Below are 14,229 nucleotides of genomic sequence, written 5' to 3'. Positions count from 1 at the left end.
ACAAATTTAAAGTTATGTACATATTGAGATGAATTTACCGGTAAATGTAAGCCTCGTAATTTTATATTCATAATAAAACAACGTGTTTTACTTTTGAGCCTATCCATAAAAAAATGGGACAGAAAACTTATTTTACAAAACCATGTATTTTACATAATCTCAATTCAACCCAACTCAACGAGGTATGACGTTTGACGACGTATACCATCAAACAATCGTGTAAAACATGCAGTCATTGGTTCGAAAAATATTGGTACTGACATACAAATAAACCAAATCAGTTAATAGATAAATTATGTAAAAATATGCGTACACTTACAATATAATTTTTAAGTAGATACGTTTAGAACCCATTATGAACAAGCTACAAAGTAAAACCACCCATGGACGAATACCGGTGGAGTGTGTGACGAGTAAACCAAAGTATATAGCTAAGATTTCCCGGTTCAAAAATTATCCTTCATAACAATTCAAATGTTATGTAACTTAAAGCGTGTTTAATCCCTTCGAGTTTGATTTTCCAACAGATCACTGTAAAATAAACAAAGTTCTAATGCATACACAATGGTTTGTATTTGCATATCAGTAAACTACGATCAACATATGCAAATTAAAGAGCCTAACAGTATATTGTGCCCTGCAAATAAATAATTGGCGTTGGATAATAGCTTAAAACACTCGACTAGTCATTAGTATTTTTTATGCGAAACCTTTTAACAGGTATAACAAATTAAAGGTATTAGTAACATAAATATTTTAATTACTTCGGACAGCATCATATTCATCAATATGCGAGAGTAGTATAAGACACAAAATACGAATCAATCTATTTTTCTTTTTTTGCCAAAATCTTCATAAAATGTTAATAATTCTGTGGTTTTTTGATTTTTAAAAATTTATTTATTGCTTAAGTCTATTACTTTGTATAACCTCAGTTTTGTATGGTTTACTAATTTATATTCTAGATGTCTTCTTCTGAATTTCTTAACTTCTTTAGGCCTCCTGTAATAAATTGGCTTTTTAGTTGTTGCTCTAGTCCTGACTAAACAGTCAGTGTCATTTATAAAAAGACATTATTTCTTATTCGTAAAATTATTTTTTGTAATAATAAAACCTAAATATAACCTCGCCAAAATCTGAAATAAATTTGGAAATAACTCTTCAAAATAAAATAGTTAAAGTAGCCTATATCTGTGAGCATGCGTTGTTAGTAAACTATGTTCAAAAGGTTTAGAAGGGGTTTTACATCTTTCTGAAAGAAATAAACGGTTTTGTAGCAAACTATTTCTTCGTAAGCTATAAATTTGAACGAAAATTATTGCGGTGGACACTAAAACTATTTCACATTCCTAGTAGTTCTAATTCGTCATCCGAAGGGATTCTGAAATGGTAGTTAAATCAAGTTTGATGCCAAATAACACGTCGTATGTGCACTAATAATTATTTATTAAATCTTACTAATATTATAAATATGAAAGTTTGTGTGGTTGTTTGAAGTTCAATCACGCTTTAACTACTGGACGGATTGGGCTGAAATTTGGCATGATGATAGCTCACACTCCCGATTAACATATAGGCATATTCTTATCTCAAAACACCTTTCGGGCTCCGCCCCAGTGGCTCTAACTCCCCATGTTAACCTTAATTAATTTTTAATATTTTTCCCCTTATTGTTTAGGTGAAGTGGTAGAACATTATGGCTAGATGTGTAATACCGGTAATACTATAGTATACCGTAAATTTAATGAAGCAAATGTTATCAAACTGTGTCCTCTCCCATTGCAAACTTAACGCTTGAGTAAAACTGCAATAAGTATAAAATACTTATTTGCCAACCCCGTACGAAGGACGGGTACTCTGCTAGTGTTGAAAAACGTGTGTTTTCCCGTTGCAATACAATAATATCCTAAATATTCCTTATTAAGTTTACCTTATACACTTGGTACATTTTGTGTCATTGTGCTCTCGTGAAACTGTTTATACAAATGAATGATAAATAGGCTACTTTTTTGATAATTGTACGTAAATCACTCTTTACGGTATGGATCTAAAATAAAATAAAAACTATTTATTGTATATTAATAGTATTATTACCCCAAAGTGTGAATAAACTACATGATAATGGACGATTATGTAGCAGTAGACAAACATAATCTTGGTAGGTAAAAGCAAGTTGCATTGGACTCCATTTGCCTCTGAAATAAGTTTGGAACCCTATTAAAATGCGCGGTTCGCTTGCGGATCACCTCGTAGAATTTAAATGTTTCTTTCGTGATCAACTGGGACACTTCTCTCATTAACAGACTTTTGATTACTCCCGCCGGAAGATTGTTAGAAGGCTTTAGTGAATAGGTACCGTTCCTCAAAGTTAACATCACCAGAGAGCCACAGAACACAAATAGAAACACTTGAGATAGCCCCAGCCAGATGTAATCTAACTTTGCAGCGTAATCTACCGCCTTGTCGTAGGGACTTGTTTGCACTCATCTAGTCTACAAAATTGCATCAATTGATCATTTGTGTTGGCGTATTTAAGTGTGTTAGTTTTTAACAGACTAACCCCTGCTGTGTGCTATTATTAGACTAACCCCATATCATAATAAACAAACTAAATTGATTTTTTAAAACTTTAAATACAACAAAAATATCTCACAAAATATATTACTCAAATATTACTAATAAGCTATAAAACCAAAGAGTAAATTTAATGTAAAGTGTCATCCAATTTTAGTTTCCTATTTTTATTTTGAAAAGAACTAGAACCGTTTTATATTTGCTCTGATGTAACAAAATCATTGGGTTTTTTCATTAACGGCATTGACTATACTTAGTATGGTGAACATAATAACCTGGAAATGCACCTTCGATATCAGTTCCTCTTGTTTTGGTAGTTACTATAGACTGGTGAATGTGTGCTTTCTGTTGTTCCAGTTGAGCTTATGTGTATGTTACGCTTGGATTTTCATAAGGAGTCATATTAGGAATTTATGTTTATCAACATATCCAAGGTATTGCACATTACTTCAACAGAGAAGAAGATTTTCTTAAAAAAATAACATAAATTTCCTACCGTTCTATGCCAATTCTAAAAACATTCCTAGTTGTCCATGATCAGTGGATGGTTCTGGGTTTTAGCTCATGAGTAAACTGACTGTTGTAAGGTTGTGAGTGTCAAATGTGTTAAATGGAGCTCTAGAAAAGGCTTAAAATCTGTGAATGACGACTACACGATAATTGAGGTTACTCGCACACACTATTATTCAATGCAGTAATATTCTCGGCTGACGTACTCCACTGTGATGAACAGGCTTAAACTCTATCTCTAATTATGCCAGTTCCTCAACTTTCTTCACTATATTGCATATTGTTTTTTAGTAGGACATTAAAACAGTTAAATTGGACATACGCTGATCTCAAATGTTAGTACGGAGTTCGTATGGAATCGCCATTTGTATAAAACAATTAAACTGTTTCAAAATAGTGATATATTTAGACAATTTACATATTGTAAATTCGTTTCTATTACCCAAAGTTCCATGTAGGGACAAGCATGGAAAAATGTGAAGTTATTCACTGTCAGTGATGCCAGAGAATATCAGTAAAATTGGCCGATATATGCTGCTGACTAAAAACTAGGAGTGCTGATTGAAGTTGAAATTATTGAAACACTAAAACTCATCTCGCTGCACAACAATTAACACCAATCGCTGGTATTGTATTCTATGCAAAATCTCCTTTAAAGTGTTTGAAAGTCACTTAATATTTAATTTCCGTTTGAAAACACATTGCCGTCAGAACCAAACCTTTCTTCAGTGTATTAAGTTTTTGCAGAATTTTGCATCTTAAGATTTATAGACATTTTTGTATTAAAAGTTTCACATGGATTACGTTTAAAAATTAAAATTTGTATATACATTTATATACATTTTATACTAGGCTACATTTAAAATATCTGTTATGTAATTAAGTTATATTTTAGTAAATTTAACCTGTTACAAAACAAATTTTCTTTCAGCCCCGTCGTTATTAATCTTGTCCTAAAAGTTTAAAACATACTAACAACCATTTTACTCAGTGGTCAAATTAGCGATTATTATGATAATTATTGAAGTTGTACAATTCAATGTTGGTAGCTACAATTTTTGTATTTTAAAAGCTTAATGTGCTTAATATTTACTGTTCAGTATGTGCATTACGGATTAATTTTTGAAGCTGCAAATATTGGTTCAATATTTCAGCACTGTGGAGACAGTTTATAAAGTTATGATATTGGATTAGTTCGTGAATTGTCGTTGTTTAGAATTGTAACAAATAATATCTTATAATCAATGAATAATATGTTGAATAATCTAAACGAGACACATGCAGACGATACAGGGTGAAAATAAGTTTGCACACACCTACATTTTCCAAGGCTACAAACTCCTCCCATAAAAAACCCACTAGGTACACTACAGAATATCCTACGAGAGATTCAAAATATTGTAACATTGATCGTCTGTCGTGGACTTTAGAACAGTATTTAAAAATAATACTTAAATATGTCATATTTTGACGAGTACTTGTTCATAAATAGCCACAGGAATTCGTGCAATAAGGATAGATTATTGATTTATAACTTAGGTTATTCATTCAAGGCTTCAAGAACTTGATTGCAGTACATTAAATGTATTTCGTCCCCCTCAAATACACCTGCTACAACCCAGCTAACGTATTAATTACTGGTCTTCATTAAATTTGAATCATTGCCTTACACACGGTGTTATGCGGTTACCAGTGTACCGTGCTGCAGACGATCATAACTTTGTGATAAGCTACTAATAAATAAAACAATTACTGTGCTGTATTTCTCAGCTACTTGAACACTTTATTTATTTCTTCAATATATTATTGTAGATTGTCAAAATAATTGGAAGTATAACATTATGTTCTTCTAGAAAAGGGGAGTGATAAAATACCTGTTGTGCAATTGTATGGGCTAATTACTATATGCGAACTCGGTAGGAGGATTTAAGTTTACTACAGTTTATTACTTTATATGACTTACTAGTTTAAATACCAAGTGTGTTTGTACTTATCATTATGTATTACATAAGGACAGACATAAAGTAAATCTCTTAAATAGTTGAAGTACTGATATAAATTAATTCCCCCTCCCCCGCAGCAAACCTGCATACTAAATAAACTTCCACTCAAGCATGTCAGTAATATTCCCAATTTAAATAACATGAGGTGGGGGGTGGGTGGTTATAAAGTGTGTTTAATGAAACGTTATAGCTTAGTATAAAATAAATAAATTTGCCAAATTTGTTTAAAACATATCCACAAACTAACTACAACAGTTTAGGCTAATAACTCTGCTTAAAAACCATAGGAAATTTAAATTTAACTAAAAAAATTGTTCTTTATAACCAATACAAAACACCTTGAAATAAAAAATTGGTTATAAGCTAAAATGGTCTACTAAATGGTTTAGAGAAAAAATTATATTTTTTTTGTTTTGAGGGCCAACAATTAAAGAACTAAATTTTCACCTCACAAAACCCCGGTTCCATAGTAGAAACCTGCTGGCTCCCGAACTCGTTAGAATAAATGTAGGCTTGCACGTTTGTACCAAATTTAATCAGAATCGGACCATTCATATTTGAGTCATTGTGCTAAAGGACACACACATATCTAACTCTTATCATGAGACCTATGGTAATAGCTTATTTCCTGTACTATGGCAATTTCACTTAAACTAATTGTTATTTTTCTTTACTCAACGTGCTGCATCAGGTCGATTAAAGTTCTTTATGAGTTTTATGCAAACAATAGAACAAGTAAAACACATGAAACTCAAAGGTCAAAGTAAATAAACTGCTGCATCATCAGCGGTAATGGTGGTATCGGTTCCGAGAGTTTTGATCGGTAAAGTGTAAATACTAAATACATTTCAGTTGTGTATCCGGGCTTGGTTGATGTTGATGACAATCAAACATTCTGTGATGAGACAATCACTATGATGTCAAACAGCAAGTGATATTACAATCACAATGTTTTACAATATTGCACTGATATCTCTCCGTAAACTCCATTGTAATTTGTAAAGGTAAAAATTATACAACTGACTGTCTCTCTGTAGGTAGTATTTACGGTACGTTTATATGGTCTCTCTTTTGTATGCCAGTGGTGATAATACAAAAAACATTTCATTCAATATTTTTTATTTAAATTAGAGTTACATTACGTTATTCATATTTAACCAATTAAGTAAGTTGTCTGAGTACTGAACCTAATGTCTCAGTTGGCTGGAGTAAGTTCGATACAAACAACAAAAGACCAATTACATGAAGCAAAAACTCTTGCAATGCCACACTGTGTGACTTACTGTCTGCTAGTAGATAAAACCTTCTGTATCCAATAGTCAATGATAAAACAAAACCCTTTCAAATAAGCAATAAGCAAACTTAATAGTGATGCATATGTTGATATAAAAAACATGTTGTGTAAAAGCATAAATATACAATTATTAAATGGTAAATATTAATCAAAGGTTTTTAGCGAATTTCCCATATAGGGAATAAGCTATTACCGTAGTACTCATGGTAAGACCTGGACGCGGGACCGATTTTTTTTTTCGTTTTGAGGTCCCTAGAGGCCAAAAACACCATCCGTTAAAATTCATATATATATATATATATTTATATGTTTATATATTTATATATTTATATATTTATATATATATAATATATATATATATATATATGTGTGTCCGTTAGCACGATAACTCGAGTAAAAATGATCCGATTTTGATGAAATTTGGTACAGTAAACCTACGTTTATTCGAACGAGTTCGCGATCCATCGGACCATGGGAACGGGGGTTTACGGGGCGTTTTATGGGGTAAAAATAGGTTTTTCCCATTTTTGACCCAAAAAACATAAAATTTAGCAATTTCTTTCCAAACCATTTTGTAGAGCTTAAAAAAACAAATAATTTAGTATATTGAAGCGTTATTATACGCCTAATGGTTACAGAGAAAATTCCAAAAAATTGTAAATTTAAAATTCCTATGTTATTCTTATGGAGGATAAGTAAACTGTTGTAGTTTGCTTGTTTATGAACCTATTTTGATCAAATTTGGAAAATGTTTTTATTTCTTACTAACTATTAACATAAAAAAAAAAAAAAACAAAAAACAGTTTTACCCTGCCCTGATGCAGCAAACCTAAGTACTTGTTAAACTAATTCTATTTAAATAGGTAATTAATGTTATATTTTTTAGTAGACATTTCAGTGTAAATCCAATCAGTCAAATGGAAATTCGCTTAGTCTGCAGGTTTGCTGCGGCGGGGGTATTTTTTCTTAATTCTGTGATATATTTAAACATTTTGATAGCATTACAGAGTAACAATAATTAGAATATATATTTCTTTGTTTCAGAATTTGGGTGACTACTTCATTCATCCTTAAGTAGTGTCTGGGGTAAGTTGTCGTACTTTATGAGAAGTTATTGCTGAATAATTGTGCAATAATTGTCGTATAGTTGTTGTTTGGCAATAATAACATTGCTAAGAATATGACTCAAATTCTGATACAACAAAATGCCAGTAAATTATAGGCATAGTAATTATAAAAAAAGAAACTACAACTGACTCAACTGTACACATGTTGATGGTTACAAACAACATGTTCATCATGTCTATGAATTGCTGACAACTGACATGACATTGTTCAAAGTGACCATGTGAAGAGGGTGCAGCCTGTGTCAAAACGTCTATCATGTCAATAAACTTGACTTTTAGTTCGTGTTAAGGTAATGTAATCATAGGTTGATATGCACATCAAATTTAAGGTATTTCTAAGTAAAATACAATTCTACAAAGTTAGGAATTCTCTAATTTTCCTCCAAGTTCTCCAAAAAACATTCTGCATTATTGTACGCTTTGCATTTGATATTTTATTTGGGAGCCGTTTAAACATTTAAAGTTGCGAATTCTAGAAATCTTTAAACGGCTGCCATTTTGTCTTCAGGTCACCACCATTGTCGGAATTCAGGTTTGTAGGTATTTTACTTAGATATACCTTAAATTTGATGTGCATATCAACCTATGATTACATTACCCTTAACGATTGCCTTAACTGACACCTAGCAGACTCCTGAAGAGGTAGCGTATCACTGAATAATAAAAAAAAATATTTTTATGTCCAATGACTTGGTTACAAGTTTTGTAGCTCTTTTGCATTATTTTTTGTTATATTTTGCTGTCTCAAAACTTTTAAAACGTTAAAAATATTTATAAAAAATTCCATTTTTAACCTTTTGTAACTCTGTAACTGTTCACTTTAACAAGCAAGTTAGCGTTCACTTTGGATGTTGAGATTAGGCAATATTTTAGCACCGTACTAAATTTTTTTACAAACTTGGATCTTAGAAAATCATCTGGGTGTCATGGAGTACTTACTATGCACATGAACTATTGCATACTGATGTTTGTAGGGCAAGCTGGGACAGCGAGCATTGGCTCCTAAATACATCAGGCTGTTCACTCAGGTACTGTCTATATGCTAATATTGCTAACTCTACACTTGTATTGTAGCTAGTAACCTTACAGGTTGGAAAGGTTTTATGATACTTAAAAATTTAAATGGATTTACCCTCTCATATGGCTTCTTCATGTTATATTGGTTAACAAGTTATTCCTTAACCTTTCAATAAATAATTATTGAATATTAACTGAATATTTTAGTTACCCCTTTTAACATTTGATGCTAACTCGTACACAATCTTTTTATAATTTTCTATTGTTCCTTTTTGGAGCTGAATCATTGGAATAACCAATCAATTCAGTTCTGGTTGTTGCTCGGTTAAAAGTTGAACAAGTATTTTTATGCAACTTTTTAATGCAAATTGTTTTACGTGTAGTTGAAAACTGTACAATTGGACATAAAACTACTGTTTTGACATAAATCGTTTTTTTCATCACCAATTAAGAAGGAAGAAAAAAGGTTTTGTTTGGACTGTAAGTGAAAGTGACTCTAGAATGTGTTTTGAATTGTCTGCAGGTGAAGAATGAGGTAGCAAGGATGGGCCGCGGAGGGCGCAAGTTGGCCCTTCTGTTAGCGGCTCTGCTGGTGTTTATACTGCTGACCTACAAGCTACAGCTGTGTAGCCCAGCAGACAGGGGGCCTGTCATGGTGCCCAAACAGGTAACATACATTCAAAACCATTTAGCTAAAACACATACATCATTAAACTAAAACGCATATTTATATTATGTAATTATAACATTTTTAACTTGAGCTTAATTTAAATTTGCTGTTATTGATTTATATTGTGTTTACCACTGTACAGTATACACATAATTTACAATAATAATTTATTGTGTTAGTTTTATGCGTTTCCAAATCCAAAAACCACACATTTATTTTTAGGTTAAATAAAAGAAAAAAAATATTACATTTACAAAAGTATAGAAGTATGGTTGTGAAAAAATCTGTAATATTTATGGATATACAGTATTTTAGAAAATATTATTGAGAGAATATCAGGGAAGCTGTATAAGGCTTATATAATGAAACATTGGACCATTCCCAGAGGTACACCTTGTCTTATTCATCTCATTTGGCCTTATAACAGTTGCGGAAATGGTGTCATTTGTCTGAAATGTGACCCCATTAATTTAATATGCTAACCATTTGTTCCTATTAATTTAATCCTCCCTCTGGCTAGCATCGTTTTCTATCCTCATTACGCATTATTCCTGTTTATTGTTGTTAGGTGTTTTATCTGACTTTTCAGGTTTAACCAATATAATAACAATCTTTTCATAATTTAAAACCAGTTGCAATAGACCTTCAGTAACCTACTGTGTTGTGTATGCAGAAGAAGGTGTTATTCTTTTTATTACACCAGGTGCATAGTAACAATAAATACAGTACACTTCCCCTTCTGACACTTTGTGGACCCAGAGGTTGTTAAGTTTGGGGGTTGGAGCTATCTAGAACATTGCAATTTTTAATGGGTTTTAATATATGAGTACCGGTACACAACAGACTAGTTTTTAAATATATTTTATTACTACATCATAATTTTTACATATTAAACATGTGGTAGGCAATGATAACTAGCAATGAAATTCATCATAGGCTTTTCTAACCTAACTTGGCCTTGTTTAACCTAACCTGTTTATGTGTTCAGACGTACGTGGTAGGCAGTGACAACCAGGTGTACAGCTATGACAGGTACATGCCACTGATATTCATTGGAGGAGTACCGAGGTCGGGGACGACGCTGATGAGAGCAATGCTGGACGCTCACCCGGATGTAAGGTGTGGTCAAGAGACCCGAGTCATACCCAGGATACTGCAGATGCGCCAGCATTGGATGAAAAGCAAAAAGGAGACCCTGCGGTTGGAGGAGGCGGGTGTCGATAAAGAGGTGGGTGGAGTATTTAACAAATTGTTTTAAGTAAAAAAAAATCAAAAACCCATTTAACTTTGTTGTGTAGGCATTTAATTTTCATTTTTTATGACCGTATATGTTGCACCCAAAATTTGACATTACCTGTAATAATTTAATCAGGCTACTACTTAGTAATCAATATCGAGACAGTTAAACAATACTTTCCTGAGACTTGAATTGGAAAAAATATTTCTTTGAGATTTAATGCTAGCCTATACAGCGATTAGGCCAATTTATTCTTGTCATATACTGTATGAATATGTATAACCAAACAAATCTTATCCATGTGAGTCCCAAACAAACTAAAATTGATTAAGAATATGACACAAGCTTACTTTTGGGACAAGTTGTCAATTCGATTTTCATTTACATTATTATTTATTTGGGCCCACATAATGCTTCTATAGAAAGTGTAAATCATGGTTTATTTTTCTCCTTTCTGTTATAATTTACCTGAAGCTATTATTGTAAAATATATTATTCATTCTTTATTGTATATGTTTGTTTATTATATTTTAATAATAATTAAAATGTACAGTAAATCAATTTAGTATTTTATTTCATTTTTCAATGTCTAGGTACTGAACTCTGCCATCGCGTCATTCTGCCTGGAAGTGATTGCTAGGCATGGGGAGCCAGCTCCCAGACTCTGCAACAAGGATCCTCTCACCCTCAAATCAGCTGACTACCTCTCTGAACTCTTTCCTCAAGCCAAGTTCATCTTCATGGTGAGAGATGGCAGAGCCACTGTACACTCCATCATATCTAGACAGGTAAATCAATCTCTTAAAAATTAAACATTTTAATTCCTTTGGGAAGTATTGATTTTAGAGTGATTGTATTTATTTCACTCATTTTATGCAATTTATTCTTTTCATATAAAGTCTTAAACAAAAAGCTCTCTTTGACGTGAGAAACAACCTAAAAGCACTTTTAGTTGTACAATTTCATCATTGCAACAAGCAATTTTGTGCTTTTAGTGCACTTTCCACAGCTTTTATACTATCAGCTACCTACTTGTATTTTACTATATCATATTTTGTGACTTAAAAACCATTCCAGTGCCAATAAAATAGTTTCTTATAATACATTCCTAATAAAATGTCTCAACCTTTCCTTAAAAAAATTATTATTTTTCTTTCTCAAAAACTAAAAAAAAATATGAAGCCTATTTGTAACCTACATCCAAATTTTAATCCTAGTTGATATTGATAATGGTTTAGGTTTCAAGAAATTAGATTTGATAGATTCTGTCTGTTTATTGACAAAACCGGTACAATTGATTACTTTATAATTAATTGACAGACAATATGTCATCATATCCATCAATCAATCAATCAATCAATTATTGAGATGGAGACACCACCTAGGTGCATACAGGCTCACTCATGTCATTTATGACCTGGTCTTTGCCGATTTATAGAGGATTTTGTGACTATAAGTATATCTCAGAGAACTATGTGTCCATGACAGTTGAGGGTAATCAGACTGGATGGAGGCTAGTGAGCCTTTTTTCAAACTTTCTTAATTATACTGATTTAGTAAAATCACCTAACCGCAACATTCTATGAAGAATAGAATAGCCAAGTAGTATTTATTACCCTATCTTGTGTTGATATAGGTGATACTTTATTTTTAACATTTCTATTTGACAGGTGACCATCACAGGGTTTGACCTGACGAGTTACAGACAATGTCTCCAAAGGTGGAACAATGCCATCGCTACTATGTACGACCAGTGTCAGCTAGTTGGGTCAGAACGCTGCATGATGGTGTACTATGAACAGCTTGTACTGCACCCGGCACACTGGATGCGGGAGATACTCAACTTCCTCGATGTTCCTTGGAATGAAAGTGTTTTGCACCATGAAGACCATATCAACAAACCAGGCGGCGTACTGCTGTCCAAGTAAGTGAGGGGTTGGTTGTTCGTTGCTTCTTGGAGGTCATTTTAGAAGCTATCCACCTTTTAAATGAGTATTTTTCATGACATAGGGTCCTATAGTACAATGTTCTGTATAAAAAATAGGTTCCTATAGAAAAGTGTAGTCTCAACTTAATCTTAGACATTCATTCTAACTTATACTGTTACTACAGTAAGTGGAACAAGTAAACAATATTACCATTAATATTATGCTATGCTGATTTTCTTTTGGGATCTTAATTACCTACATGAAGTAAATTACGGCTCAGCTTGAGATGAAGATTTCACGTACAGGATTGAGAACCAATAAAGAATTATATTCCAAAAAATTAAAACTTTTAGTATTATTTATTATATGAATAGGTCATTCAACAAAATAACTTTTCTTTTAACCACAATTTTTTTTGTCGCTATTGAATCTACATATGCCACTAAATCAACTGTTTTTTCGCCTAGCACAAAAATGTTTGATCAAAGGTAGGTTTTAACTAAGTAAGGATGTTTGTTGCAGGGTTGAGAGGTCCTCAGACCAAGTTATCAAGCCTGTAAACGTAGAGGCACTGACCAAGTGGGTCGGCCAGATGCCCCAGGACGTAGTACAGGACATGGCCGAGCTGGCGCCTATGTTGGCCAAGTTAGGGTATGACCCTCACGCCAACCCGCCCAACTACGGCTCTCCCGACGCCTTCGTAGCAGACAACACACGGAGGATACGAGACCAAAGCAGCTTGTGGGAGAAGAAGGCACATAACCTGCAGTTGCCCCTAGCGCCCGTGGTGGAGGAACTGGACACTACTGCGACCACCACTGCGTGACAGTGAACCAAACACATATGGACAGTTTCTTTCTATTGACTGGATTTTTATTTATTTTTGTTTTTACACAGGTGCGATTATTGGTGGTTACAAATTTTTTATGTTTGTTGATTTTGTATTATTATATTTTTACAACCTGGAGCCGTACTTGTTAATTGTTAATTCTATTTTTAGATATTTTCCTTTTAAATTCAATTTGTAAGTATATTTTTATTAACAAGAAAACGGAACCAAAAAGATTTTGGGCATTTTAAATGTTTTTTTTTTTTTTAATTAGTAGGAAAACTTCTGCTTTCTATGTTTTTATAATAATTATATTTTTGTAAAGTAGTATATTTATTGTTTTGCTGGCCTATATCTGTCTGGTACAAAGAAGAAATGTTGGCACAAGTTATAATCATGTAAATCTATTGTGGATCATTCCAAGCTTAGCTGAAGTGACTGTTAATATTTGTGATTGAATTTTCCAAATGATATATATACATAAATTAATTTGTAAATAGGTAAGGTAATAAATTATTTTTGTATATAATTGGAGTTTGTTTAATGTGTTGATCCTAACTCTCCTTACATTAAAGATGGTATTTATATCTCCTTAAACAAGTTCTTATTCTAAAAGATATTTGTTTATAATAATTTATAAAAACATATTTGAGTCATTGAGTTTTTATACTGAAGTAAATTCTTGAATATCAGAATTTTCTACTTTATCATGCTATATAATGTAGTGTAATAATTTCCTCGTCACATATAGAGTTACTGCATTAGAATCTACTGATGCGAATATGGGGGATTGTTGAATTTTGCTGTTGAGCTGCAAAATTGTAGATGTGGTTAAACAAAGGTCGAATGCATTAAAACAATCCACAAATGCTTGAAATAAGTTCAATGATTACTATAGTAATCATTGAACATTCTATCTCTATAATTGTATAAATGATATTTTCTGAATGTTGAATGTTCCTGATAATAAAACTCAGTGTCACATACATAATACCAAACAGTCATGTTGAGTGTTTAAAAACATCTGTTATTTATATTTG

General features: G+C 32.5%; 1 protein-coding gene across 1 annotated transcript in view; it reads left to right on the top strand.

Moving 5' to 3' along the window:
• Positions 1 to 13,718, top strand: part of LOC129005179 (protein-tyrosine sulfotransferase-like) — a 94,441-nt gene extending 80,723 nt beyond the window's left edge. Inside the window, exons 3-9 of the mRNA XM_054434007.1 lie at positions 7,426 to 7,467; positions 8,483 to 8,536; positions 9,049 to 9,192; positions 10,184 to 10,423; positions 11,026 to 11,220; positions 12,103 to 12,356; positions 12,883 to 13,718. Of these exons, the coding sequence (XP_054289982.1) occupies positions 9,070 to 9,192; positions 10,184 to 10,423; positions 11,026 to 11,220; positions 12,103 to 12,356; positions 12,883 to 13,186 (1,116 nt within the window). The 5' untranslated portion in view covers positions 7,426 to 7,467; positions 8,483 to 8,536; positions 9,049 to 9,069 and the 3' untranslated portion in view covers positions 13,187 to 13,718. The remainder of the gene's footprint in view (positions 1 to 7,425; positions 7,468 to 8,482; positions 8,537 to 9,048; positions 9,193 to 10,183; positions 10,424 to 11,025; positions 11,221 to 12,102; positions 12,357 to 12,882) is intronic.
• Positions 13,719 to 14,229: the final 511 nt, after the last annotated feature.

The sequence above is a fragment of the Macrosteles quadrilineatus genome, unplaced genomic scaffold, assembly GCF_028750875.1.
Source record: "Macrosteles quadrilineatus isolate MER2022 unplaced genomic scaffold, UCM_ALF_1.0 Scaffold_1__1_contigs__length_201487025, whole genome shotgun sequence".
In the NCBI taxonomy this organism is placed as follows: Eukaryota; Metazoa; Arthropoda; class Insecta; order Hemiptera; family Cicadellidae; genus Macrosteles; species Macrosteles quadrilineatus.
Note: the sequence above shows the minus strand (reverse complement) of the source record. Positions and strands in the feature narration are given on the sequence as shown.